Source organism: Oratosquilla oratoria, chromosome 1 (assembly GCF_046742065.1).
Source record: "Oratosquilla oratoria isolate Oo_2021 chromosome 1, ASM4674206v1, whole genome shotgun sequence".
NCBI classification, from domain to species: domain Eukaryota; kingdom Metazoa; phylum Arthropoda; class Malacostraca; order Stomatopoda; family Squillidae; genus Oratosquilla; species Oratosquilla oratoria.
In genome coordinates, this window is record NC_134777.1 from 8062088 (window position 1) to 8087402 (window position 25315).

The window sequence follows — 25315 nt, forward strand, 5'->3', positions numbered from 1 at the left end:
AAGAGGAGGAGGAGAAGGAGGAGGAGAAGGAGGAGGAGAATGAGTAGAAGATGAAGATGAAGATGACAGGGGAAGTAGAGTGTTGTTAATAGTAGATCTAAGGAAAGTGAAGAAAGACGGACAGAGAGAGAGAGAGAGAGAGAGAGAGAGAGAGAGAGAGAGAGAGAGAGAGAGAGAGAGAGAGAGAGAGAGAGAGAGAGAGAGAGAGGGAGGGTGGTGGCTGGGGGCTCAGAATGGTTGAGGAGAAAGTAAGACTTAGACATGGACGCCTGGATTGAGGAGGAGGAGGAGGAGGAGGAGGAGGAGGAGGAGGAGGAGGGACGAAGAGGGGAAGAAATCCTAAGGAGTTGAGGAGTTTACGCCACGAGACGCCTCGTTGCGTTCGAAGTCGTCTTCGTTGTTCTTTGTGGTTAGAACATTGTCAGTCACTCGGAGTTAAACTCGAGGAGCACACTGCACCAGATCCTACCCTAGCCTCGATGTAAGTGGTCTGCCCTTATCGAGGTGCAAAAACGAAACAGCAAGTGTATGGAGCAATGTCACGAAAGAGTAGAGGTTGATGAGGCAGGGAGATGAGGTCAAAGTTGAGGAAGAGAGTTGATATTTGTGTAAACCCTTTTAACTACAGTGAAGGTGAAGGAGCATACGCAAGGAGTCGCCTAGCTGCTGCCAAAGTCCTCTTCTTCACCCTATGCGCTTGGACAAGAGGCAGTCACTACTGGGAATTGGAAAGGAGTGCAGGACTCGAACCCGCGGTTAGGGAATTACGAGACCCGTATGCTTCCGATTTTGCTACGGGGGAAGCTGTTGACATTATTTGCTCTTCTTAGGACCTCGAGACGATTTTATTCAGGTGGAGGACCCCGAGACGGGAACGGGTCCTAGTCGGTCGCGACCCCACTGGTTCTATTGACTCTTTCTATCTTCCTCTCTTTCTCTCCCTCTCTTTCTCTCCCTCTCTCTCCCCTTCACTCTTCCTCCCCACCCCCTCTCTCTCTCTCTCTCTCTCTCTCTCTCTCTCTCCCCTCCCACTCTCTCCTCTCCTCTCTCTCTCACTCTCAACTTATATCTCTCTCTCTCTCTCTCTCTCTCTCTCTCTCTCTCTCTCTCTCTCTCTCTCTCTCTCTCTCTCTCTCTCTCTCTCTCTCTCTCTCTCTCTCTCTCTCTCTCTCTCTCTCTCCAGAGCTCTGCGAGTCCCTCAAAAACGCCACTGGGATATTCATTTGTATTGCAGCTACGGATCTACAGGATTTAAGTTTTCCGATTTTATTTTATTTATTTGTTTTACTTCTTAAGTCGAAAAAGCAAGGTAGAACGTTGTATGGAGAGATATGCCAAGGATCTGCAGTGCAGAGTTGGATAAAAGGGAGACATTCGCGGACTGGCGAGGCTAGTTATGGACCAAAAGGTCTCCTGTCGGCGTGCTCCGCCTTTGTAATCCTTTGTAATCTTGTAGTGACGGACGGATAGGCAGTAAGGAGTTCCCTATCCATAAGGATAGGTATGAAGCCTCGTCCTGATGAATACCTAGCCAGACGAGGAGCTGGATAGGCGGAGAAGTGCGAGGATAGGGGATAGTCACAAGGGATAGTTGTGGATACCGTGGGATTGATGAATGAACAGATTGAGATGGATTTGGACAAGATACGAAAGCCGAGGATAAGATAATATCTGTCTGTATAAGTGAGATATTAAGCTAAAAAAATTCCTCAGTTAAAGAAAGTATTCTGCTTTCAGCAAGAATAACATTACTGAAACATCCCATGAAATGAAAGAAAAGAAGTTAGTCTTTGCTGAATGCACCTAGGAGGTTCCTTAATCCAACGCTCGCCAACCGCCACCTGTGCTGACGTTTGTATCCAGGACATAAACCCACCTCGGGAATTGGTGGTGTTTTATGTCTTGGGCCAATTCCAGACGTGGGTTTATGTTCTCCTGGGCTCAAATGTCTGCACAAGTGGCGGTTGGCGAGTGTTGGATTAAGAGACCTAGTCGTATCTATATGTCTATATTCATTCTGTATCTATATCTACATCTATATCTATATCTATATATATATATCTATATCTATACATCCATATCTATATCTACATCTATCTATATCTATATCTATATATGTATCTACATCTATATCTATATATCTATATCACATCTATATATGTATCTATATATCTATATTCTTCTATCTATATCTACATCTATATATGTATCTATATCTATATATTTATATCTACATCTATATCTATATTTATCTATCTCTCTCTCTCTCTCTCTCTCTCTATCTATCTATATATATACATCTATATCTATATCTGTATCTACATCTGTATCTATATCTACATCTATATCTATATCTACATCTACATCTACATCTATATCTACATCTACATCTATATATGTATCTACATCCATATCTATATATCTATATCATATCTATATATGTATCTATATATCTATATCTACATCTTTATATCTATATCTACATCTATATATGTATCTATATCTACATGTTTATATCTACATCTATATCTATATCTACATCTGTATCTACACCTGTATCTATATATCTATATATCTTTATCATAAAACACCACCAATTCCCGACGTGGGCTTATGTCCTGGGTCTAAACGTCTGGACAAGTGGCGGTTGGCGAGTGTTGGATTAAGAGGCCTCCTGGTGTACGTACAGCCTTCGGGGCTACCAGACAACCCGCACGCAAACCTTCCACGACGGCAACCAGCTGAGCCTCATCATACGTTTGGCAGCTTGTAGAACAAGTTGTTATGGTTGAAGTTATTATGCAACGTTTTCTAAGTAAATTGAAAATGTTTAAACGTTGCTGATGGTGGAATGCTCTCGGGTGGTTATGAGATTTCTGGGTGTTGTTTCCGTGTGTCGATGTCAGTTTTCTCGATGTGGTTTATTCGACAAGTTCGGTGGCTTTTAACACCTGGATTAACTCGAAAAAAATACTTAAGGTGTACCTATGAACTGGGAGATGGATACGATTGATTACGATTACGTGTTGGGTCTGAAAAAAAGAAAATAAATTATCGTACTGTGTTGTAGCATTAGGTCACACTATGAGAAATAACACAGGGGAACACTTTTTTCAGTAACTTTGAGTTGCATTGGATATTTTAACGGATTTTGAAAGAGTTTTAGGCGCTGATTTCAAATCGGAAATTAGTTTTTCTCTACAGAGCTCTAGTTTGTATGCAATTTGAGGTTAATGAAATTGTACATATGTGAACTTGCGTAAACCATGTATAAGAATTTTTTAACGTCCAAATATATAGATAGCTTCTAATATTTTGATCATTCTTCTTTTGTTTTCAGTTCAAACATGGCTTCCAGAATGAGACATCATTGCAGAAACAAGCCTGATGCCTTCTGCTACATATGTGGATGCTACACACTCAATCGTCAGAGACGTAACATATCCTGTTCGTCAAGCGTGCCTACAAGGCATATTTTCAAGTTCATCTTGGTGATCAAGACAAGCAATGGGCTCCTCATGTTGTGTGCCACAATTGTGAGGAAATGCTTTGAGACTGGACCAAAGGAAAACGCAAAGGTCTGCCTTTTGGAGTTCCAATGGATTTGGCGCGAACCCACCAACCATGGTAACTGACTGTTATTTCTGCATGGTAAACACAACGGGTGTTGGGAGAAAAACCGACATAAGATTACGTATCCGAACATTCCCTCAGCTATTCGGCCTGTTCCGCACTCTGAAGAAGTGCCTGTTCCAGTTTTCAAAGGCTTGCCTTCATTGGACGATAAAGGACATTGGACATGATACAAGCCAGCAAGACAGTTGTGACAGTGAATTGTCAGAAAAGTGTTCACAATCGGAGGACTGTTCTTCAGACACTGAACCTTTCCCCGTCCCTAAGCCTCTTCCCCAGGCTGAACTGAATGATTTAGTGCGGTATTAGTGCGGGATTTAGGTCTTTCAAAGAAAGCAGCAGAGCTTTTGGCATCAAGATTACAAGGCAGAAATCTTGTTGATCACTCTGTTAAAGTATCATATTTCAGAAAGCGTGACCAGCTTTTTGTGACCTTCTTTTCAAAAGACAGACAGTTTGTTTACTGCCATGACATCCCAGGGCTTCTCAAAGAACTGGGTGTACCTTACTATAGTCCTGCTGAATGGAGACTCTTTTTAGACAGTTCAAAACGCAGTCTAAAGTGTGTTCTTTTACATAATGGCAATGTTTATGGAGCAGTACCTGTCGGTCACTCAGTGCATTTGCGGGGAAGACTATGATGATATGAGAATGGTCATGGACTTATTAAAGTATCATGAGCACAATTGGATAATTTGTGTAGACTTAAAGATGGTCAACTTTCTTCTTGGACAACAGAAAGGTTTCACCAAGTTTCCATGTTTCCTCTGTATGTGGGACAGCCGAGCACGAGACAGACATTGGGTCCAGAAGGACTGGCCTATTCGTGACAGGCATGCCAAATATCATACAAGACCCAATTGTAAACAGAGATAAGATCATCTTTCCTCCTCTTCACATCAAATTAGGTTTGATGAAACAATTTGTCAAGGCACTGGAAACCGAAGGTGAATGTTTCCAACACATCATCACAGCTTTACCAGGGTTATCATTTGAGAAGATCAAAGCAGGCGTGTTTGATGGCCCACAGATTCGAACCCTAATCCGTGATGATCAGTTTGTTGCTAAGATGACCGCTTTGGAAAGGGCAGCATGGTTATCCTTTGTGGCAGTCGTTCAGAACTTCCTTGGAAACAATAAGGCGGCGAGAACTACAGTGAACTTGTGAACAGAATGCTCCTCGCTTTTCGTGATCTCGGGTGCAACATGAGCATCAAGCTTCATTTTTTTGAACAGCCACCTTGATCAGTTCACCTGACAACCTGGGGGCTGTGAGTGACGAACAAGGAGAACGATTCCACCAAGACCTAAAGGATCATGGAAGAACGCTACCAAGGGCGCTGGGACAAAAAGTATGATGGCTGACTACTGCTGGAGCATTTAAACGAAATTGCCCAGATGAAATGTACAAACGCAAAAGTTACAAACGCAAATTTCCTGCCTGAAAAAAAATACACAAAGAAATTGATAAGCTTCCATCAGCTGTGGTGATGTTCTGAAGGGATGCTAATCTAACTTTGGGATAGATGTTCTGTTAATGTTCTGTTTCTTTTGCCTTAATAAAATGTACAGAAATGGCTTTCATACTGTTTTAAGATTCAAGTAAACAAAAGAATTGTGGCTGATATTGCAATTTCCTATAAATAACGAAAATTAAAAAAAATAAATAAAAATGTCAAATTGCATAAAATCTGTAGCTTGCAGACAAAACCCGACTTCAGATTTGAAATCAGCCCAATCAAGTTGACTATAGAAAAGTCTTATTTTAAATGCAACAAAAATGAGTGTTCCCCAGTGTAATTTTTCTCTTTGCATTCTGATTCCGTTTTCTATTGCTTTTTATCTTTTCATTCCTTCATTTTTATTTACAATTAAATCTTATTTTATCATTTATATTTTAATTCTATGTTATTCATCTTAATTATATTTTGTTTTCTTTACCAATACATCTTATTTATGTTTACGTGCTTTAATTTTGTTTAATTCTATTCTACTTCATTTCACTTATTTTATCTAATTTCATGTGACCTTTTGAAATTTCACCTCTGTATAGTCATTTTCTATTCAATTGTATATTTCGTCATGTTTACTCTTAAGTCATATTTCATATTATTTGATCCAATTTCATCATGTTCAATTTAATTTGTCTTATTCTAGTATATTTAATTTTTATTCCTTGTATGAATACTATGTAAACGAAAAGGTAGGAGGTAAAGTGTAAAGGGCCATTTACACGGTCGAACAGTTTGACAAACCCGGTTTGTCAGGCAAGTGTTTGAAGTGATGTTTGACCGTGTGAATGGGGTATTTGATCGTCAAACACGTTTGTCGAACGTGTTTGACAACCAAATACCCTATTCACACGGTCAAACATCACTTCAAACACTTGTTTGACAAACCGGGTTTGTCAAACCGTTTGACCGTCTAAATGCCCCATAAAGAGGGGGGTAGGGAGAAGGGAGGGAGGAAGTAGAAGGAAGCAGAGGAGAGGCAGGAGGGAACGGACCAGAGAGGTACCATAAAGAGAAACTATAGAGGGAAGAGGTAGGAAACAGACGGACAAAAGAGAGGTACAAGGGGATGGCTAAGATATAGGAGGCTACGAGAGAGGGCGGGGTTGCTGTTGGGTGTGGAGCCATGGGCGTGGGTGTGGAAGCACGTGAACACTGGGTGGGAGTCTAAGTGGGAGGCTGGACCATTTCGAGGTTTTACGGGCGTGGGGGCGTACTATTACTGTGGGAGGGGCTGAGTTACTACGGCCGTCCCTTTGCACACAATATCGCGCTCTGTTGTTCCTGAGGAAGTTGGCACCCGGGCCACGGTGCCACGTTTCTCTGCGGAGTTGGAGAAGGGAGGGAGTGTGTGTGGTGGGGGGCAGGTGGGGGAAACGTGGCAACGTCGCCAAGCTTCATCAACCGAGACGGAATAATAGCAGTTGGTCGGGCCCGTATGGCGAAAACATTTAGTCCTGCAGCCCCGTGGATGGCTATTTCGCGATTTCCTGGCGGTTTGTGCCCTGGCACGGACGGAAATGGGCCGAAGAAGGAACAATAAATGCGGCAAAGGAACGTATCTACAGACACGAGAAGGTTTGGGCCTGCGGCGGTGGCGGTAGGTGAGGAGGAGGAGGTGTTGGTGGCGAGCAGCTTTGGCACCGGCTCGCGAGAGACGAGACCCCTCCGAGTCCCCATGGGGCTTCAGTTGGGAGCAAACAGTCAGTGAGTGAGGATCTATGCCACGTTATGTCTGCTTTGGCCGCCAGTTCGCGGCAGGCGGGTAGTATTTCGGTGCAATCGACTACTCCTTCCCGGTCTCCGATAGCAGAGACCGGCGATGTAGTTAGTGTCTGTGTGTCTTACGGTAAACGTGGTGTGTCCACTCAAGGCACGGCGAGTAGCGCTGAGGGTCGGGTTGAGGCCACGCTATGGAACGCTACCACCACCACCAACAACAACAACAGTCCGTCCTCCTCCTCCACGACCTCTTCCTCCACCACTACTACCACCTCCACTAGCCCTTCCTCTTCCTCCTCCTCCTCCTCCTCCTCCTCCTCCAGGCCCAGCGCTTCTCTCTCTGCTACGCCGTCCCCCAGTGCCAAAAGGACTGCTTCCTCCTGTGGCTCAAACCAGGAGACCTTAGTGGGTAAACATGCGAACCAGCACACTCACCACCAAAGCCAACACCATCCCTACTCCTTCCACCACCAGAACCAAAATCACCACCACCACCCACCCAGCGGTTTTTCATCGTCGTCGTCGTCGTCTGTCGAAGACACGAACATCAACGGTGGTGCCAGCCAGAGTAGGCCGTGGGGCAAAGGGGGGGGTCCCGCTGATAGTGCCTCGGGTGTGCAGAGCAGTAGTAGTGCCAGCCGCAGTGGTCCAGTGCCCATTTCGAGTGTAATCGATAAATTAAGACGAGTGCCTAACACCACCAGTGACACCAGTGAACGTGTAGAGTTTAACGAGAGTGTCACCACCGACAGAATGGACGCCAGTGCCTTCAGGCTACGGCTCCGGAAGGGCCACAACGAGGGAGGTGTCACCAAAAGAGGACCTCTGGTAAGTTCGTGAGATTTTTGTAAGTTCGTGAGACTTTTGTAAGTTCGTGAGACTTTTGTAAGTTCGTGAGACTTTTGTAAGTTCGTGAGACTTTTGTAAGTTCGTGAGACTTTTGTAAGTTCGTGAGACTTTTGTAAGTTCGTGAGACTTTTGTAAGTTCGTGAGACTTTTGTAAGTTCGTGAGACTTCTGTGTTCTAATCCGGCTGGGTCTTTTGGAGCCAACCCTGTCGTCGGGGAACTTGGGGCCTTTTACAGTGTAAAGAGGAACCTGGAAGGTTTAAAGGATCCTCAAGGTTTCAGAGAGCCGTCTTTTGGAGCTGCCCCTTGTCGTCGGGGAACCTGGGGCCTTTTACAGTGTAATGAGGAACCTGGAAGGTTTCCGAGAGCCTACTAATTTTCAATTTTCAGAAGTTCCTAGATCTAGGAGATTCCGGTGATTTCTGTGGGTTCTGAGACGATGTTTACATTTTGGAAGGGCTAGGATTCCGAGTGTCTTCAAAGTTTCTGGTGGCGTGGGTGTTTAATAAATCGAGGGATTATTGGGATTCAGAAGGTCTTCTGGGGATGCAGAGGCCTGCTAAACGTCTTTAGAAGTCTTTAGAACCTTCAATGGAATCTCATCTTAAGGTTTTGAAGACTGTTTAGAGAGCAATGCCGTACGTTTTCATTTTGGTTATTCTCGTAGTTCGAAATGAACAGCGTTGGGACGTCCCTTGATTCTTCGGAAGTGGAAATGTATAGTAACATGAAAAATATAAAACGAAAAGAAAAGGAAGAAAGCGCAACTCACGTATTCACGTCGTTGGAAAACATTGGCATTTTGTGGGTCCCTGGTGCCGCTGCTTAATCTTAGTAAAGTCTTCATGCTGAAGAGCATTTATTCCTTTATTGTAGCTGACGTTAGGCTATCATATTAAAATAATTGGTACTCATTCCGTGGGGAATGAATTAATAACTTAGAAAAGGTGACCTCAACATTGTACCTGGGCGTCACACACACACACACACACACACACACACACACACACACACACACACACACACACACACACACACACACACACACACACACACACACACACACACACACACACACACACACACACACACACACACACACACACACACGCACACACTGTTCGAAAACGATGACAGAATGGCTGTACTTCACTATAACTAAAGTGGCGGCGGCATGAAAGGTAACAAGGATTGTCAGAGTAAATTCCCTCTCTGGATCGAGTTGGCTTTTATTCGCCAGCCAACAGGGCGCCACCTAAAAGATGCGAGATTATTCGCATACGACAGACAACAGACCTCCGTTGTCGCTAGAGCGAGACGGCCCGTTGGTCGGTGGTCCTAAGGTGTGGATGGTCGCTTACCTGTAGTGTGTGTGTGTGTGTGTGTGTGTGTGTGTGTGTGTGTGTGTGTGTGTGTGTGTGTGTGTGTGTGTGTGTGTGTGTGTGAGTGTGAGTGTGAGTGAGTGATTGTTTCACCTTGGTCTTTTGGATCACATGTAGGATTCGTAATCGACAGCTATTTCCCTCCCGGAAGAGAGCTCAGAGCTCGTATGACCGATCTATGGGTAATGCACCTTACACGCACACACACACCCAACTCCCCGCCCACGAGAGTTGGAGTAACGACTCGAAGCGCAGCGATACTGAAATAATTTCAGCCCTGGGCAGGATTCGAACCAGGTACCGCCAGCACCCCCTTACTGACAGTCTGAGACTCTACCAACCGCGCCACCAAGTCATGTTTGTGTGTGTGTGTGTGTGTGTGTGTGTGTGTGTCAGTGATCTTTCACTTCCCATGAGCCTGTAACCTTTATAAACTTGTAGGGAAAAGAAAAAAAGAGGCTAAGCCATTCTCTTCACCACGAGTGTTGTTACGTTTGAATGACGCTGGATTACTCCGCGACGCGCGGGCGCAGTTCGTGACCAAAGTCACCTGGAGTTCGATGCAGTCCCGAACTCACGACTTGACTCGTTTTCACGCACACACACACACACACACACACACACACACACACACACACACACACACACACACACACACACACACACACACACACACACACACACACACACACACACACACACACACACACACACACACACACACACACACTCCAACTCTCGTGGGCGGGGAGTTGGGTGTGTGTGTGTGTGCGTGTAAGGTCACAGCATTACCCATAGATCGGTCATACGAGCTCTGAGCTCTCTTCCGAGAGGGGAATAGCTGTCGATTACGGGTCCAGCACGTGATCCAAAGACCAAGGTGAACACACACACACGTAGCTCCCCTTTCCATAAAATATAACCAGGTAAAATACAAGTAGGTAAATATACACACACACATAATTCGTGGCACGGTTGGTAGAGTTCCCGGCTGCCACTACGGCGGTCCGGGTTCGAATCCCGCCCTGGGCTGAAATAATTTCAGTATCGCTGCGCTGCGGGTTGCTACTCCAACTCTCGCGGGCGGGGAGTTGGGTGTTGTGTGTGCTTGTAAAGTCACAGCATTACCCATAGATCGGTCATATATGAGCTCTGAGCTCACACACACACACACACACACACACACACACACACACACACACACACACACACACACACACACACACTTATACCGGAGATCAGGTACCGGCCTTCGGGGTTATAGCTTCGGGTGGAAGTGATGGGGAGTTAGTTTAAGAGCCGTTCTGTACGCTGGTGGGTGGTCGGTTCCTCTTCGGGTGTGCTGTACCCGTGGGGATCCGTCCTTCTTTCAATACCTCTGTACTACCTCCTGAAGAACCACGACATTTCTTTGGTTCCAGAAAATGAGGATTATTGTTGAACAACCATCACAGCTGTACAACGGCGTCCCAAAAGACTATACCTATGCATTTGTTTATATACTTTATTTAGTATTTACATTATTATAGTTTTTTTTTATTATCATTATTATGATTTTTCGCATCCGACGTAGATATGGACCAAAAGGTCTCCTGCCGGCATGCTCCGCCTTTGTAATCCTTTGTATTAGCACTAACACACCTCTCCAAAGGATTACAAAGGAGGAGCATGCCGACAGAAGACCTTTAGGTCCATAATTAGGTCGGATGCGAAAAAAATTATAATGATGAATAAATAAACAAATAAAAATTATAACAACATAAATAATGATAAAGAAGATAAATAAATGCATAGATACAGTTAAATAAAAAACAAAGAGAAAAATATTAAATAATAATAAATTGACATAAATAATAATAAATGAAAACCAAGCAAATGATAATAAACAAACAGACAAATAATAACAAATAAATAAACAAATAATATAAAAATAAATAGTCTCCGTTCAGGTCACCACTCTGCTTGATAGCAGACACTACTTGTTCTAGCTCAGGGGTTCTCATTAGGGGTGAAATTCACCCCCAGGGGGGAATTTTGGGATTTCTGGGGGTGATTTGTGACCACAGTCAGCTTACGGGGTGAGGAAAGCAATTATAGGTTTTGGCCTATCTGGCCTGTCACCTGGGCTGGATTTATACTAATTTGGGAAAAATATATACTAATTTGGAAAAAATAAAAGGGTTTTTTAGTAATATTTGCATATTATTTAGAATGCACCTTTTGAAACAGACAATCTTGGAAAGGAGGGGGGAATGACATTCTGACAAATGGTGAAAGGGGTGAATGGGCCAAGTAAGGCTGAGAACCCCTGCTCTAGAAGCAACCACACACAGAGGACACAGGGCACCTTATACTGCACTCCCCCACACTCACTTTTTCCTAACAACATTACAAAATCTCAACGTTGAGGAATTTAGGACTTGAACTGGTGGCTATTGCCGGTTTCCTGTGGGTCGCGGATTCTGTATGAAAGAGAACTGGGTCAATGGATTGATTATGTGGGTATATATGTATATATATATACATATATATATATATATATATATATATATATATATATATATATATATATATATATATATATATGTATATATATATTCATATGTATATATATATATTCATTTATTTATTTGTTTGTTGTCTGTTCATTATCATTTGCTTGGTTTTTATTTATTATTATATATGTCAATTTGTTATTATTTACTATTCACCAGTTTATTATTTGAATATACCTATTTATTATTATTTATATTATTATAATATTTTGTTATCGTTATTTTAATTTTTTTGCATCGGACTTAGTTATGGACCAAAAGGTCTCCTGTCTGTATGCTCCTCCTTTGTAATCTGTGTGTGTGTGTGTGTGTGTGTGTGTGTGTGTGTGTGTGTGTGTGTGTGTGTGTGTGTGTGTGTGTGTGTGTGTGTGTGCACGCATGCATGCACGTACAGTAAGTATGTATGCATTTTGTTCATAGTCGTTGTGGCCATGGAGCAGGTGGCTTCCAGATGGGCTTTTCTTTCAATATATTTCACTGCCTGAAGGCTCCAAACCTGTTGTTCTTCAGTCACTTGTTTTCCGAATTCCAACATCTGACATCAGATTTTAGCGCGCAAATATTTTCACCCAGATTGTACCGTAGTTACGGTCGCGTATTTTTCAACAAAATCGTACCGTAGTTACGATGATAATACCTGACTTTGGTAAGACTTTTAAAGTCACAAGAAATAAAATACGAACAAAACCTAACATAATATTACCTTAGCTAACCTAACCTAACTTAAGCTAATCTTTGCTTGCCAAAATAATTATTTTTGAATTGAATTTTGTTTCCTGCCACGTTCAAGACTACCAGGCGTGTTGTTAAAATGGCTCTTCGTCAAATCATTGTGATGTACTGTCATCATAATCAAGTGCATTTTTATTTCAGAAAAAAGGACTATGACAGTTATTCGATTTTTTTCTTTTCTTTTTTAATTTCGATCCGGTAAGGGCAAAATGGTCTCACGAAGATAATATAAAGTCAGAAAACAACAACGCCATGGAGCTCTGTAAAGACTTGCCAAATAATGTCGACATATTTTATTCGTTTCATACGACTTCTTTTTTCATTAGGTTGACCTAGAATTCCGCTCCTATATTGCACATCTTTTTTTTCATATTTCCTACTCCGCCATTGAAATGCAACAACGGGAGTCGGGTGCTTCTGTCCTTCATCTCCCTTTCTTACCAAAGGGATGGTAGAGTGACGAATGAAATTGCTTTTGTGCGAGAAAGAATGCAAGGGAAAGCATCAGTCGATACAAAAGGTCTAAAGAAAATCTCAGCGAGTTCACCAGTCACGTGACCAATACAGAGAGATAGACATAGAAAGAGAAAGAGAGATTTTTATACAAAATGTACATAACCACAGACTCATTTTTTCAAAACAAACTTATTAGAATTTCCAAGTAAGATAGAACACAAAAACCGAAAGAGAGAGGATGAAGAGAGGATTTCGTAGGTGAAAGGACTAGATCTTGTTACACAATCGTTTTGTATTACAAAAAAGAACACCCACAGGCCGAGGAGTAAAACTGAAAGTAAGATTAGATAATAAAATGATAATGATAATCATAGTGATAATAATAATAATTATAATAAAATAATGACAATAATAATAACAATAAAAATAAGAACAACAAAATCAGCTATTCTAAATTAATTAATAATTGAGTACCGGTTAAACTGATTAATTAGTAACGATCAATTGAAATTATTATCTCTAGAAGAAAGTGCTTAAAATCTGAAACATTAATTAAACACAGGATTTTACCAACTTGGAGAGAGAGAGAGAGAGAGAGAGAGAGAGAGAGAGAGAGAGAGAGAGAGAGAGAGAAAGAGAGAGAGAGAGAGAGAGAGAGAATTTATTTCAAGGGGTTGAGGAAACGCTCTTGGTTAGCTAACATGTCTTCACGTTCTGCAGAAGATTCACTTCCTTTAGTATGTTGGCATTTATTTCTGTTGTTGCTTTTTATTACAAGATACGTGTCTTGGCAAAGAGCAGACGATTTTATGTAGCGGAGTGCAAATCCAGAACTGCTGTAATGTCCATGTCTTCAACATTATGCTGAAAAAAAAGAACAAATAAATGGATAAATAGGAGTCCAGGCAAAATGCCACACGACATAATGTGCACAGACAAAATACCCCACGACATAATGCCGCAATCTGAAAGACAGACAAAATGGCACAGACCCACATTTTCTTACATATATCCTTACAAGAGAGGTAGCCAAAAAAACAAAGGCATAGAAACCACTCCCACCCATTCCATCCCCTACATACTCCACTCCCCTCTCCTCTCTCCCCTCCCTCTTATCTTGGCACTTCCTGGATGACGGGTCATCTCTGCATCTTGTCATTTTGTTATCATATATATCCATTTAATTTCTATATAGTTTTCTTAAGAACAAATAAAATGACAAAAATATACTGTTTTTGTGCATTTTTATAAGAACAAATGAAACAGAAGTGCAAATACTACTAATAATGATTTTATACTTGGGATATTAATGTACTGATAACAAAACGGTTTTATGATAATAAGCAAGAAAATGTAGGACTGTGGCAGTTGGTCTGAATTTCACATTGTGGTGTAATGTCATGTGGTATGATATCCTGTGACATTTTGTCTGTAGACATTATGTCGTGTGGTAAAATGTCCTGTGACATTTTTTCGAGACATTATGCCGTGTTGTATTATGTCCTGTGACATTTTGTCTAGACATTATGTCGTGTGTAATTATGTCCTGTGACATTTTATCTAGACATTATGTCGTGTGATATTATGTCCTGTTCATGAACAGTATTCCATAAGTTAGGGATCTAAGAGCAAAGGAGTTCGGGGACCAGCGTAACCCGTTCAGAGGGGAAGTTTTTCTCACTTGATCAAAATGTTCTGGCAATATCCAGAAAAAAAGTTGATGTACGAAGACGTCCTGTTAGGTAAAACGAGATAGTCTGAAACACATTGAATGCAGAACACCCAGGTTGTTAGCAAGTTGAAAGGGAAAAAAAAGATTAACTGATAGGATTATTTTTATTAATAAATTTTCTTTTGATGTGATAAAAACACGAGGGTATAAAGTATATGAAGAATTTCGACCAATACTGCAGTATCATTGGGCTGAATGGCGTGAATAGTCTTAGAAGAAAGCTTTCAGACTCTTTCATCCCTCAGAAGTCATGCAACTTAGGTCACTCTCTTCCGGGTCAGGTCACCTTGTAGGATTGTCGTCCTCGTGATGTCCCCTCACTCCAGCTACACCCGCACTAGCTCGAGGATTACCCACAGGACTCGCAGGCCTTGAGTATCCTGATCCTGAGGATGACCTCGAACCTTCTTCCGTACTTGTCGATGTATAAGGACTTGATCCATGATAGATTCGTTAAGTGCGATCTTTGCTGGGATGGATGTAACGGCGATGCCGCATGAGAGAGAGAGAGAGAGAGAGAGAGAGAGAGAGAGAGAGAGAGAGAGAGAGAGAGAGAGAGAGAGAGAGAGAGAGAGAGAGAGAGAGAGAGAGAGAGAGAGAATTAACCTTCGCCCTTACCTTCTTCGTCTTCTGCGAAGGACCACAGAATCCCTTGGGGCTTGGGCCAGTCTTGTTGGCGTCAGAACAACCGCAAGAGGAGCGGTGTACAGACACAAACACACACACACACACACACACACACACACACACACACACACACACACACACACACACACACACACACACACACACACACACACACACACACACACACACACACACACACACACACACACACACAACGCACACACGTGTACTATGTACATTTTCAATCAAACTGGATGTACAATCACACATAAGCACATGCACGATACCGAGTGTTAGTGTACCTGTTTTTGTATTTATCCATACTATCCTGTGTGATTGAAAATAGAAATAAGTGTATGTTTCTAGGGTTTCCGTACCTATAGGGTACGAAACGACCTATGAAGAAGGCTAGCATAACAACAGGTGTATATAAATGAGGGTTATTAGTGCAGCGTGTATACTACCCAAGTTTCGTTGGTGCCGGTTTAGTATGTGGCCTACCTTTTTGAAACCGTTTTAGTATGTGGCCTACCATTTTGAAACTGGTTTAGTATGTGGGCTACCTTTTTGAAACTGGTTTAGTATGTGGCCTACCTTTTTGAAACTGGTTTAGTATGTGGCCTACCTTTTTGAAACTGGTTTAGTATGTGGCCTACCTTTTTGAAACTGGTTTAGTATGTGGCCTACCTTTTTGAAACTGGTTTAGTATGTGGCCTACCCTATTTGAATGTGTCCTACCTCAGGAAAATTTTAAACAAACAACAATACTTTAAAAACGTTTTCCTTTAGACCTAACCTAACCTAACCTAACCTAACCTAACCTAATCCTAACCCTAACCTAACCTGCTCTGACATGATGTCCTTGAAAAAAACAAACTAGAAAACTGTGAAAAATCTGACGAAGATGTGGTTTTTGTAAACAAGAAAGTACGAGGAGAGAGTAAATACGTCTGTTGATGGAAAATAAAGGGATGCCAGACTATCAAATCAATCGGGTTGAGGAATAATTTTTTTTACCTATGCGGATATGAATGGGCGACTGAACAGCACATCGGGGTTGTGTGATATGAATTCATACACGAATGTTTTTCGCCTTCTTTGACTTAAAAGAAATGGTATGATCCATGCTACGTTTCGAACAGAATAGTAGGGTACAAGTACACTTTAAACCAACTATCGGAGAAATAACATCGGAAGTATGTGAAAACTGTATATTTCGACTACTATCTGTAGCCCTCCTCAGCAGATAGTAGTCGAAATATACAGTTTTCCTGTACTTCTGATATAATTTCTTTGATAGTGGGTTTAAAGTGTACATTTACAAATGTGTTATAACATTACAGATTCCTAGTAGGGTATAAGTTACAATCTAAATAGCATGGTAGGATACAAGCTACACAAACACCGAATGAGGAAGTTATAGATGCGAGGAGGGGGGTGGATGAGGGCGAAAACACTCCAATGAATGTGATTGGTGAGTAACGAGCTGAAGAGAGCCCTGATTGGCCCATATACCTCTCCACTCCGTTGTCGACCAATCAGATTTGTTGGGAGGAGGGCAAAGGGGCGGGAAGTATTATTCCACTTTGTTCGGATGAGTTAGAGGTAGTTAACAGATTCTGAGAATGGTTAGTTTATAGATTATACAAAGTCCATCGTTTGTAGGTGAATGTACGCACAAAAGGGACGAACTGCGTGGGAGACAAACGACGATTTGCTCTCTTGGAATTTAGAGATGTAAGAGGAATAGAGAAATTTATGATTGGTGACAGGGCTGATGAAAGAAAATGTAATGGAAAAAGAACGTGGGCATTCATTTATTTATTTATTTATTTTGACAAGTAAAGTTGTACGTATAATTAATTACAGAGGTCGGGGGTTGATTATTTTTTACGCTGCTTCTGATTTTCTGATTTTATCTTGGTCGACATCAATCGATTCCAGTCTCATGCGGGGTTATCACTGGAGAGAGAGAGAGAGAGAGAGAGAGAGAGAGAGGGAGAGAGGAGAGAGAGAGAGAAGTTTGTAGCAAGAGAAAGACCTACATTGGAGTAACCATTGTTGTATTTTGCTGAGTTATCACTGGAGAGAGAGGGAGAGAGAGAGAGAGAGAGAGAGAGAAGTTTGTAGCAAGAGAAAGACCTATATTGGAGTAACCCTTGTTGTATTTTGTAGAACTACGAGTGTTCCTAGACGAGAACATGTGTGTTCTGTAGAACGAACAGATGATTTAGGATTACGTGGGAACGCACGTGTGGCTAGAGGAACCAGGTGGAGGAAGTCTAAGGAAAAAGATGTTTGTGAAAGAGAGCCAACCAGATGTAATGTAGTACAATTTTAAGATTCATTCAGATATCTAAGGAAAACATTGTAATTCCCGCCTTTTATTCATTTTTACTTACTACTGTTTTATATTTATACTTAGTTTTATTATTTATAACTATACACATACACATACACTCACACACACACACACACACACACGCACACACACACACACATATATGTGTGTGTGTATAATTCAGCAACCGACCTAGTTATGGACCAAAAGATCTCCTGTCGGCATGCATTTCCTTTATAATACCTTTCCTTTATAATGAAAGGACAAGAAGCCTAAGTAGCTGAAAAAATAAAAAGCTAACCAGATGTTTGTGAAGGGAGAATGTACGTGCTGGAAGGCTGATAGGTGAAAGGGCAAGAGGAAGGGGGCAATAGTAACTCACAATAGTGTGTGTTGACCCGAGACGTGTAAGGCTACAGTTATATTGTTTAAGAATTAAATGAATAAATATACAAATAAAAAAATGCGCTGGAAACCTTCTGGTGCCGGGTTTTGGGGTTCTGTGCCGGGTTTTGGGGTTCTGGTGCCGAGTTTTGGGGTCTGGTGCCGGGTTTTGGAGGTTCTGGTGCCGGGTTTTTGGGGTTCTATGTCGGGTTTTGGAGGTTCTGTGCCGGGTTTTGGGGTTCTGATGCCGAGTTTTTGGGGTCCTATGTCGGGTTTTGGGGTTCTGTGCCGGGTTTTGGGGTTCTGGTGCCGAGTTTTGGGGTCTGGTGCCGGGTTTTGGAGGTTCTGGTGCCGGGTTTTTGGGGTTCTATGTCGGGTTTTGGAGGTTCTGTGCCGGGTTTTGGGGTTCTGATGCCGGGTTTTGTGGTCGCAGGTGGTCCGGATCTGGTCGCGAGAGTCAGTGTGACCGCGGGTTGTTGTCGGGGGAGTACATCGGCTTGTTACAGTCTTTTCAAATACATGCAATTAAAAAAGCTATAACATCGAAACGTCGAAACAACAAACGCTCCGTGATCACATGTTTTTTATTTCGAAACTTTGCAAGTACCTCTTTCACACATCTCCACTATTCTACTTTCGTGGTTCCTCTTATTCTGTCATTTCTGATCTTGTCAGCTTTTGTCACTTCATACATCAGTCCAAGTATTTTCCTCTCCGCCACATGGAACTACTTCTGTGATTCTACATTGTCCATGTTTTCATTCTATGCACCTTGCCCAGTCTGTGACCACAGCAAAGACGTCAACAAATTAATGAACATTGGAAAAGGGTGAGCTGCAGTTCGATGGAAACTCAATATTAAAAACCAGAGAATCAGCAATATCTTTGAAGACATTCTTCCGCCAGGTTGAAGAAAACGGTGCAAACTTGGTATTTGTTTAGCTGTGATACTCTTCACTTGTAGAATTAACGCATCGTAGGTAGTGATCACCAGTGTAGGCCTACAAGGGATAGGAGTTAGATAGATAGATAGATAGATAGACTTTATTTGGCAATAAATCAATGTACATGAAGTGCAAATAATGACAAGAACACATAGTTCGAAATAATAAATGTAAATTGCCGAGTTGGTATATTACGCCCCCCCCCCCCCATATATCTCGGATACGTTTTCTTTAACTTTATTATTTTTTAATTGCTTGTACATCGTTTGTGCTCAAAGGTTAGGTTTGGTTGGTTAGGCTTATTCTTGTCATGGGCTGTGATTTGACAACAGTGCTTCATTCCGTGTGGACAACCTGGTGCCACTATCGCGCGGTTGGTTAGATTTAGTAGTTAGTTTTGCTTTGGTTAAATTTAGTGTCTTGGATTGAATGGGAAAGACATTGAAGATGTTGGAATAAAAGTAGTGGAGATGAAGGTTGAAGTAGCTTCGGTCTAAGTTTATATTCTATAGCTCGGCCTCGCTAAGTTTATCTTCACCCCGCGCTGACCTCTCCGTCGCTGTTTGACCCCGAGGTCATTTAAGGTCACTCCTGAGGTTGCCAGCGCTCGCGCAAACTCCAACTGATATATTATGAAGTATAATCAGCTGCCAAAATCTTGAACTTCATTCTTTTTTTGCTTTGAAAATGTATTGTTGATTATGTGATTATTTGATGTGTGTGTGTGTGTGTGTGTGTGTGTGTGTGTGTGTGTGTGTGTGTGTGTGTGTGTGTGTGTGTGTGTGTGTGTGTGGTATCAAATCATATGAACGTACACACATATATTGTAGGTATACGTGTATATGTACATACAGTGTTTACTTCCGAAATAATTTTCTTGTTTGAATCATAATTACCAAAGGTAAGGAGTTTACGACAGGATGAGCTTAGGTATAATCATCGTTACCTTTGCCCTGTGTGCTTGACTATAGGTATGCGAGAGAAAGGAAACATTGCATTATCATTTTCAAGTTGACGAGTGCCCATTTTTTTTATAATCATGAAAAAATATAGTGTTAGTAACACAGATTTAATTTATTTTCTTATTTTTCATAGCACACGATAATTTTGTTGATGTTATTTTTGTAACATAGTTTTGTAATAGTAGTTGTATTTGTTAATAAACTTTGAATTTTCAGCTGAAGGTCGAATTTACGTTCAAAGTCGAGTCCGTTAGATGATTTTGTTCGTTTGAGAAAGGCACCTTGGCCTCAAGCAATCATTTGCAATATTTTTTATTTATCTTTATATTTATTTGTTTGTTTAGTCATCTATTTATTTATTTTCTTATTTATTTGTTATCTATATATATATTTTTGCTGATGGCTCCTTATTTGTCCTTTACCTCTGTGACTTCTTCATAAATTTAGTAGAAAACGTATATTGTATCATTTTAATTAATTTCTAGAATAAGTATGAATTGAAGTTGCGCTACATAAAACGGAAGCGTAATACAAAGATTGTGACAAGGTTAAGTTAGGTTAGGTGAATGGTGAACGGGTGTGGTCCATAAAGAAGATTTTTTCTTTGGACCTTCAATATCCTATTCAGTTTATGTGGCACTGTTTGTGCTTCCCCTAGAAATTTGTGAATTATGTGGCCCATAAAAAATATTTTTTCTTCGGACCTTCAATATCCTATTTAGTTTATGTGGCGCTGTTTGTGATCCCCCCAGAAGTTTGTGAACGGTGTGTGGCCCATAAAGATTTTTTTTCTTCGGACCTTCAATATCCTATTTAGTTTATGTGGCGCTGTTTGTGATTCCCCCAGAAGTTTGTCATGGATCCTGGTTGAGAACCTCTGGCCTGATCAGTTCCCCCCAACAACCGCGAGGAACTCAGTCGAAGTCTAGATCTTCACTTAATCTGCATAATCCAATCCACAGTCGACTTACCATAATCTGAGCTGTACAGCGTACCACTGGAGTAGAAAAACCTGTTTGCGGGTAATTAGGGAGAATTAGGGGTTTGCAGAATGCGAGGAAGCCAAATTAGGAGTGTAGGAAGAAGGGATAGGTTTTAAAGGGGCGAGGTTTTGTTTAAAAGGGAGGTGAAGGAGGATTTGTGATATATAAAATCAAGGAAATGAGTTATTTGGTCATTTTCTGGGGTGTGGTCGTCTCGGGTAACGAAGACTGTCGTAATGAATTGTCGTAGGTAAAGAGAATTAATCGTTTAAGTTTGAAGTTTACTTGGATGGACACGTTGAATTTTTATCTATCTATTTATTTATTTATTTATTATTTATTTATTCATTTATCTGTTTTATTTATTTATTCATTTATCTAATTTGTTTTCTTTTTTTTCATCCTCGTTATGTACCGAAAGGTGTCGGCATATATATATTTTTTTTACCTTTGTTGCCTGTGTTGCCAAATCTATCTCTTTTTTTTTTTAAATCATACATGGATCAAAAGTCTTTTAATATCAACGCATCCTGGCCAGTTTATTAATTTTTTTTTCACAACTGTTCGTGGGAGGTCTATTTCCAGTTGTCGAATCGGTCTAAAAGGAGGAGTTGCATGTGGGAGGTCTCCGTTGTAATTTCGATTGAGGAAGACTTGTGATAGGTTATCCGCGTGGGAGGTCATTCTATTTGATTACTTGTGTGATGAATCCCACAAGATAGGAGTCCGCCCCCCCTCCCATCCCCCAGCCGAATAAAATCTCATGACGTCAGCCAGAACAAAATCCATGAAGAGTTTCATCGTTGTTCTGGAGGTGTGTATACGTGTGGTCGCTTTGATTACCTCCATCATTTTTATTTACCGATGCATCTCTTTGTGACTGAACTACTTTTGATAAACAATGACAACAGCGCCCGTGGATTCGCGTATCTGTGCCTTTATCGGTCAAACATGGTGGCTTAAAAAGAGAAGCTTGATCTATATTGGAGATCTTAGAAACAAGAGGAATTTAGAGAGGAATTAGATCTTAAATCTTATGGTAGCATAATAGAGTATTTTCTTGGGTTCGAAAAAATTGGTTGAATATTAAAGGAACTAATTTATAGGTCACAGATAAGGCTAGAGGATGGTATAGAATTTAGAGGTTTAGAAGTAAAGGTTAGAGGAAGGTTTAGAGGTCATGAGAGGGTTTAATGAGAGCAGGGTCTAGAGTAGTTTAGAGAAGAGGGCTAGAGGTAAAGGGAGATATAGAGGTTAGTGTTAGCTGTAGAGCAGGTGTAAAGGGCAGAGGACTTTAAAGGTTAGAATTAAGATTAGAATATAGAGCAGGGTTTGAGAAATAGTTGGTTTGGAAAGTGGAGGACGTCGTGGATTAGAGGTAAGTTAGAGGTTAGAGATGGGGTTAGATGGAAGGGGGTTTACGTTTAGCGTGGCCATCTGCCTCTGATCCTCTTCACAGATGAAGAAAATCGTCGGTGTTTAAGTCAAAACAGTCTTCGTAGCCAGTAAGTGTTACAGGTCCATGTCGAAAGAATTGAAAGACTGTTAGGCAGTGGTTGGGATGCCGCGGAAATGAACGAAATAGAGTTAAAGGAAGTCGTAACATCTTTGCTACCGAGATTTCGCGCCACGGAAGTAAACAGAACCGTGTGGCGGCAGGGGAAGGTGCCAACAGGAACGTAAGGTGCTAAAATGTACCGTAAGAGGTTGTTGAACAAACGCGAGGTTAGACAACACGCGGACGGCGCCAAAAGGGGTGTGGGGTTGAGGCGAGGTGAGGGTCAATGAGGAAGAGATGTGTGTGTGTGCGGCGTGAGGTTAGACAAGGTAGAGGTACGAGGGTCGAGAGAGGGTGGGTGGGGGGTCGGCAGGCCCTGGCAAGGTCGCCCCAAAAAAGGATTACCGAAGACATGTGAATCCTTCAGGCGGAGGGAGGGAAGGGAAGGGAAGGGAAGGGAAGGGGGGGTATGGAGGGGTGGAGGTTGGTGGGGGGGGGGAGGAAGGCCGTTCTGTTGGTCTCTTGGCCAAGGTCTCCCCCCCTCCCTCCCCTCAGGGGACCATTCTAAACCCCTCACCGACCTCCGTATACATACGCACATACATACATACGTACATACATACATACATACATACATACATACATACATACATACATACATACATACATACATACTGTACATACATACATACATACATACATACATACATATATATATTTATATATATATATATATATATATATATATATATATATATATACATGCATACATACATGCGTACGAACATAATACATACATACATACGTACATACATACATACATACATACATACATACATACATACATACATACATACATACATACATACATATATACAGATATGCATACATACATGCGTACGTACATACATACATACATACATACATACATACATACATACATACATACATACATATATACAGATATGCATACATACATGCGTACGTACATACATACATATATACATACATACATCCGTACACACACGCATACGCACGTACATACATGCATGCATACACACATGCATACATCCGTACACACACATACATACGTACATACATATATACATACATACATACATATCAAGCAAACATACACACATACATACATAATGTACATACATACATACAAACATACATACATACATACATGCATACATACACACATACTGTACATACATTTGTTAAGTAATGGTTTGAGTATATTCATTAGAATTCACATTTACATGTACAAAAATACATATTTGTATTTTGCGTGTTTATGTTCGTATTTTAAGACCTATTCTCAAACACACGCACACACACACACACACACACACACACACACACACACACACACACACACACACACACACACACACACACACACATGCACCTGTTATCATGGGAATATAGATAAGAAAAAGATGACCTGATAGTAGTGCTGAGGTCATTAAATGGATTATGTAAAATTGATACAGAATGCCTCTTAGTTTTGGGGCATGGGAGTCACGAAAGTGTAGATTTGCTTGTTGTGGGTTGTTTTCTTTAATCTCTACGTGACTAGACTGAACAACATCTCAAATTATTATACGAGGAAAACACTGGCGGTTGCCAGTTAGCTATTTTACATATAAATTCAAATGGTAGCTGTTGCCAAATCATAAATTTCACAAATTCTCCTCCAAACCTAATGTAGACTATAAACAAATTTACAACTGTACATTCTCCGAAGAAACATCTACAAAAGGATTAGAAAGAAAATCTATACAGATGGGGCAGCTGGAATATTTTATATGATACAGCCCAAGCTGAAATCAAAAGCTAATTGTAGTAAGTCATAAAACATTGGGTTAGATGTTGTTCCAGATTATGTTTATTAGATTCTCGATGTTTCGTTGTTCTTCAAAAAAAACAAAAAAAACCTCGACGTGTCCCTGTCGTTGCGACGCTTTTTGATATAATGTAGCAAAGCGACTAATATGGTTATCCATAAAGAGCATTATGGTCAGTAGGCTGTCGGATGAATTTGGATAAGATCATGTCAGTGTAGTATATGTTTGGGGACGAAAAGACAGGACACGAAGAAGGAAGTAAGAGTATTAAAGTTTGTTACAATCGACATAAGTATAGTATATGCTTGGGGACAGAATTAAGGAACAGGACACGTAGAAGGAAGTAAGAGTATTAAAGTTTGTTACAATACCGACTTATAGAGGTTGTTTGCATGGTAGGTGCGTCTTAGAGAATGTTTATCAATCAAACAACCTGATCTAGGGAGTTTGTTGGACAAAGGACGTACAAAGGCTGTTTGTTTGGGCTTGGGAAAGCTCTCTTGGTGTTTTTTTTTTCTGTTGTCTGTTACATTGCAACATGTTCTAGCGACCGGTTTCTTGATTCTTTGTTTACATTCGAGGACTGAAAGCCGAAAACCGCGGGAGGGATAGATCCCAGCACCGTGAGGTCTCCCCCCCCCCCACAACCTGTATTAATCCGGCATTGGAGAGAGGGTGAGGAAGGAAAGTAGAGGACGAAAGAAGGAGTTAAGGAACAGAGGGAAGAAGGTAGGGAGGAAGAAGAAGGAAGGGGGGGGGGAATAATTCGAAGAAGGATTGATGGAAAGGCGAACGAAAAGAGGAAGAAAATAAGAAAAGTCGGAGAAGAAAGGGAGGGGAAGAAGGAATCAAGGCCAGGATGTAGGGAAGTTGAAAAAAAGAAGAAAAAAAAAAGATGGATGGGAGCTAGGAAGGAAGGAGAAAAAATGGAGGGAGGAGGCTAAAAGGTAGGGAGATGGGAAGGAACAAAGTAGGAAAGAAATAATGTTGGAAAGACATAAGAATGAAGGAGACTGCAAGAGACCATAAGGCCTACACTAGGCAGCTCCGTATCCATCTCCACCTGTCATCCCCATCCATGAAGTTGTCTAATCGTTTCTTAAAACAACTGATAGTTTCAGCGCTTACTACATGGTTACTAAGTTTATTCCAT

At 41.2% G+C, this 25315-nt stretch overlaps 1 protein-coding gene across 2 annotated transcripts in view; it reads left to right on the top strand.

Moving 5' to 3' along the window:
• Positions 1 to 6594: 6594 nt before the first annotated feature.
• LOC143032006 (mitogen-activated protein kinase kinase kinase 1-like) overlaps positions 6595 to 25315 on the top strand; it is a 232513-nt gene continuing 213792 nt past the window's right edge. Inside the window, exon 1 of one of the 2 annotated variants that reach the window (XM_076196467.1) lies at positions 6595 to 7694. In XM_076196467.1, coding sequence (XP_076052582.1) covers positions 6876 to 7694 — 819 coding nt within the window. In that variant the 5' untranslated portion in view covers positions 6595 to 6875. The remainder of the gene's footprint in view (positions 7695 to 25315) is intronic. The other variant, XM_076196476.1, reaches the window with a different exon arrangement.